At 32.3% G+C, this 5,645-nt stretch overlaps 1 protein-coding gene across 1 annotated transcript; it reads left to right on the top strand.

Annotated features, from left to right (window-relative positions):
• Positions 1–2,640: 2,640 nt before the first annotated feature.
• On the top strand, positions 2,641–5,235 carry LOC114394821. The gene is made up of 3 exons (XM_028356494.1): positions 2,641–3,303; positions 3,407–3,535; positions 4,911–5,235. Exons 1-3 carry the CDS (start codon positions 2,674–2,676, stop codon positions 5,052–5,054), a joined length of 903 nt encoding a protein of 300 aa, XP_028212295.1. The 5' UTR covers positions 2,641–2,673; the 3' UTR covers positions 5,055–5,235.
• The last annotated feature ends 410 nt before the right edge of the window (positions 5,236–5,645 follow it).

Raw genomic sequence — 5,645 nt, 5'->3', positions numbered from 1 at the left:
TTGAGGAGCCAATTATTATATATGTAGGTGTAGCTAACCAATGTGTTTCACGTTGAGCTATATTTCTTGTGTTGTGACTTGTAAGTGAGGTACAATATGCTGACATGCAAGCAAATCTTTTTTTTTTTTTAACCAGATAGAAGAATTAAAAAAAAGATGACAAGAGTCAAGACAAACTACAAACAACGAACATAAAAATGAAGATTTTGAAAAATCTCAAGGGACTGTGATATAGCACCTTCGTTGGCAAGCACATCTTGTTTAATATTCTTTTCCATTTCTTATTAACACATACATAATACTACCTTATTCTTGTTTTTTATTTTATTTTAAAAATAACATTAATTTATTTTGCTTCTAATGCTTATTGAAAGAACTTTTATTTCTCAATGAATTAGTTTTCTATAAACACATTTTTTAATACATTATTAATCCCATTATTATTTTCTTAAAAATCAACATAATTATTCTTCAAAAAAATCAACATAATCAGTGTATTATCTTATTTCACCATTCAATAATTTGTTTAAAATACTGATAAATATTTAATAACATTATTAATAGTTTCTCCATATAATTTTATTACATAAAAAATACAATAAAAGTATTATTAATTTAAAATAATTCCATTATTATCTTTTTGTGTTCACATAATTTATTTTAAGAAAAATATTTTTTAAGCAAAAATAATTAAAGAGCATTCATAATATCTTTTGATTAAAAGTTTATTAATTGGGAGAGAGTTCTTTAAAAAAAAATCTGAAAAATTGTAAAATTCAAGCATGCACTAAAAATGATTTGCAAATCGTTCTCACTCTCATGTTTTTTTGTTGGAAAGGTAAAAAAAAATACTGAAAAATCGACATTACTACAAAATTTATATTACATCACAAAATTATTGAATTTGCCATTACATTGCAGCACAAGACCGATATCCTTACTTGTTCAACTTTTCCTTCCAAATGTAAACCTGCATCTCCCAAATACACCTTGATTTTTGTTTAAACCTGGGTTTGGATGAACAAAAATTTATATCGGATTCGAGCTTTTTATCTTAATTTTGACCAAATTAATTTATTGATTGTAAGAGTCAATTCGATTATATACTTTCTCATATTACAAATTTATGAATTTAATGGAACATAGTTATAATATAAAAGTATAAGTTAGTTCAATTAAATATATTTTCATATCTTAAAGGGAATAAAAATTACTCTAAATTAATTCATCTTCATAAAGAATCAATAAAAATTCCTCGTTAGAAAAATTAGTACATTAGAAAATTATTATGTGCACTCCAGTCCTATAAGTTTTCCCATAATAAATTCCCCTCCAATATACAATACTTACTTTTAATTTAATTTAATTAGTTGTTCAGTCCCTCATGTAAGCATGATAACAGGGCTCGAACCTACGCGACTCATCACGATTTTGATGAAAAAATCTGAGTTGGTCGAAATCGGGTTTGGGGATAAGATTATTAATACTCGACCTAAACCTACTTTCAAATCTGTCCAATAATAATTAATTTACAAAAATATCATTACATATATATATAACACACTAAAATATGAAACTATTAGATTGAATTTTATGTTAGTGTTGGATTGGATTTTATATTGTCATGTACAATATAAAAATATGTTATAGTTGTTATTTAAAATTATATTTTTCATTCTATGAAAAAATATTTTTTTTATAGAATTCTATAAATATGTTGGGGGACCAGGCGGGACACAGAAAGATATGAAAATATTTTTTTTTTTTATAGAATTCTATAAACATGTCTACCCTCAAGTCATTCTCAAATCTCTTTCTTGTTTAATTTCAATTAAAAGAAAGTAAAAAATAATAAAAAGTTAATAAATATAAAAAGTACAAAATAAATGTAAAACAAATACATGAAAAAACATTATATTATATATTTTAGAATTACCGTTTTTTTAATGTTATTATAGATACAAAATATTTATCAATTTTATTGATAGCTAATCTTTATCGAAAAACTTAATTACCAGTTTTAGTAAGGTTTTTCATTTTAATTATTTTTTTATTTACCAAACTCAAACTTAAAATCTTATTTAAATGATCTAACTCTAATTTAACTTAAACGAACATAATATTGATATTTTATAATTACATTTTATGGTAAAAACTTAATTTTCATATTTTTTTTAAACAAAAAAGACATTCTAATGTAAATTTAAAATCAATTTATATATACATTTTAATTATATTCAATAATAAAAGTTAATTCTACCCATTTTTAAAATCGAAAATAATACACGGATACCACATACTAGCTATCAGCAAACGATGTTTTTTTTATAAAAAAAAGCTAACACTAAAATAGATAAAAAAATAGAAAATTTAATAAAGAAATTAATTTTTCGAATTTTTTACATATTTAAAAAATAAATTTGTATTTTTCCAGAGGAATTAATTTGTTACGAATCATACTTTTAGTTTGACCATTTACCAAAGTATCAATAATGTGTCTATGATATTAAAAAACAACAGTACTTAACTAAGTAAAGAAGTTGAAACAAAACCACCTCATTGCGAAACCCGCCAGTAGCCGTTACGTTCAAATCCTCTCACTATATAACCCTTTCTCCTTTCTCCTTCGCCACTACAAAATCCACCAACTCAAAGAAAGAAACAGTTCAAGAAATGGGTGAAGCAAACGCTCAATCTCAGAGCGAACCCTTCATCGCAAACTCTCCACAACCAACATTTCAGAAACACAAACACCCCATCACCGCAAACTCACCACCACCACCACCACCACCACACTCACCAATGTGCGATCATCACCACATTCTTCAACAAAACCAAGAAGCGGTGGAGCCCACAGACTTGTTCTCCATGATGCACCTCTCCAACAGCAATGTCTGCAGCAACCGTCAGCCACCCTGCTCCGCCGCCACCAACAACAACCCCATGAAGCGCCGATCGACGCCATCTTCCTCCTCCTCCGGCGAGCCCTGCGCCAAGAAGCTCTTCTGCGACCAAGAGGATCTCACCCTCTACGGCTTCTCCGCCGTCTCCATTCCCCTCAACATCAACCCCCTCGTCAACAAGCGCGGCTCTTTCCCCGTCCTCCGCCGCTGCGTCTCCGACCCCTGCACCCCTCCGGCGCCGTTGCCGGAACCGGAGCAATCCACTCCACCGGAGAGAGGCTCCGGGCTGCCACCCCTACCGCCGAGATTCCAACGGAGCGTGTCGGATCTCTCTGTTCCTTCCCCGGACAAGGCTATGTCCTGTTTGAGCTCTGAAGAAACCGTCGCGCCTGATTCCGTGGTATAATGGGTTTTGATCTTTTTTTTTTTGTGAATAATAAAGTTTTGATCTTTTTTGAGTTTGGAATAATGGGTTTTTTTTCTTCTTATGGGTGTGATTGCAGAGGCTGAGAAGGATGAAGGAGCGTTTGAAAGAGATGAGGCAGTGGTGGGATGAAGTTATAAAAGATGAGAAGGAAGATGGTGGAGAAGAAGAGTGTGCAGTTGCTGAAAATGTCAAGGTCCTAGCTCAGGTATGTGTGTGTGTGTATGGCTTTGTCTTCTTGACCTTGGACTCTGATTGGTTTGTGTTATCTTTAATGTATTTGGTTCTTTAACTGTGCTAAGAAGATTTATGATATACAATTTAATTAGAATGTCATGACAATGTAAAGAATGTTATTTGTTAGATTGTTATCCACTTGCATTTGAAAAATTGTAATGAATTGGGGTTGGAGGCAAGAGAAAACTAGGAAGAAAAAAGAAAAGCTAAAAAGAAAAAGTCAGAGATATGATAGGAAAGTAAGAAAGAGATAGAAAGAAAAATAATATGAAAAAGAGATGGAAGACAAAATGAGTTTATGTTTATTATACTCTCATAAAGGATAAATTTATTTTTATAAAAAAGTGTTTTAAAAGTCATACATGAGATTTTTTTTTATCTGCAACAAGATTCATTCATTCAAATGGCACAAGATGTGCTACAGACAGATACAAAATAGAGTTTATGATTACAAAGAACCAACTACATGTGCCATGATATCACATGCATCCTGTGAAAGAAAATCTCAAACTATCTACACAGCAATTAAATTTCCACCATTTAGTAACAACGGTGATTGAATCTTACCCTATACACATCACATGTCTGTATATGGAAAGATACAATACATTTGCACCTTCTATCAACATAAAGTTCCGTTTTGTCGTGGAACCATAATTGTTGTCCCAAAACGTGTCATTGCAAACATAAACCTGGATTTGCTTGCCATTGTTGGTAGGACCACGGGAAGTTTTTCTGATAAGCCTTTAACCAAGTCCAAGTCATGTATAAGATCCTTTCCCATAGCTGGTTGCTATCCAAATGTTGACCTTCAAAGACCATAGCATTTCTTTGAGTCCACAGATTCCAAATTATTGTACTCCAAACCACCGATCCCCACTGTTTTATCAACCCTCCAATCTGCCAAAAGTGTTCCTCTGGTGAAAAAGGAGAGCCAAAGCAGTCCCCATCAGGTTGCACCATTCTCATCCACATTTGATATGCCACAGAGCATGTGAAGAGTAAGTGTGAACCATCCTCCTCCATCCCATGATAAAAAATGCAGGATAAATCACCATCATCAATCACTACTTGCCTTTTATTAAGATTCCTTTTTGTTGGGATTCTGTCAAGAAAGACACGCCATAGAAGGAAAACCACCTTGTTTGGTATTTTTAGTTGCCAAAGTCTCTTGAAAATGGCCATTTCCAAACTCCCCCACTTGATAATGTAAAAACGCGTGCATGCAAATCAACTCTATAACATGTAATCCTAAAGCCATCAATTGTTATTATTTTTTGGATATACAGTTTTTATTGCAACTAAGACTAATTGATGTTTTATGTTCAATCCGTGTGTTTTTGCAGGACGATTTGGGAGGTGGAGATTCTGAAGAAGCTGTTAGTGTTGATTGGGCTGAACGGTGCATAAACCTTGCGTTTAGGTGCCCGTGTGGGAAAGGCTATGAGGTTCTCCTCTCTGAAAATAACTGTTACTACAAGTTGATGTAGATGAATAAGTAATGTGTTTGACTCCTTTCAGTTTGGGATCACTTCTGTTTTTATTCTCTTTTAGTTTGGCAAAGTCTTTTTCTATTCTCATGTGTGGCATTTGGTTAACCAATGTTATATCACTTGCTTTCAATAATGTAAATAAAAATGTTGTGTACTATCTCCAAGAAATAGAGGAAAGTATATTTTGTTCCATCTACTACTCTGTAACTCAGTTCAAAATATCATAAAAAAAATGTATGACTTGTGAAGAGTGCTAATTCCTCTGGGCACCAATGTGTTCTCCAGTGCCTCTTTGTGTAAAATTATCTTATTGAGTTAAAGCATTGAGGAGAAATTTGTGTTTGTAACTGCTTTAGTGGGTAAACTTTTTCTAATTAGAAGTTGAAAGGCTCTTTCTGGATTTCTCACTGTGATTCAGTTGTAATGTTGCATGTCACTGTTACCTGAAGCTATCGTCTACATTTGAATAGAACAATATTGTAAAGTGAGAAAATTATCAATTTAGACTAACAGCAAACAACAAAGACATAAACTAGTGCTGCAAACTACAGATCTGATACTATATCCATACTCTTTTCTTCAGAATTT

Source organism: Glycine soja, chromosome 18 (assembly GCF_004193775.1).
Source record: "Glycine soja cultivar W05 chromosome 18, ASM419377v2, whole genome shotgun sequence".
Classification (NCBI taxonomy): domain Eukaryota; kingdom Viridiplantae; phylum Streptophyta; class Magnoliopsida; order Fabales; family Fabaceae; genus Glycine; species Glycine soja.
This window is presented reverse-complemented; position numbering and strand designations above follow the sequence as displayed.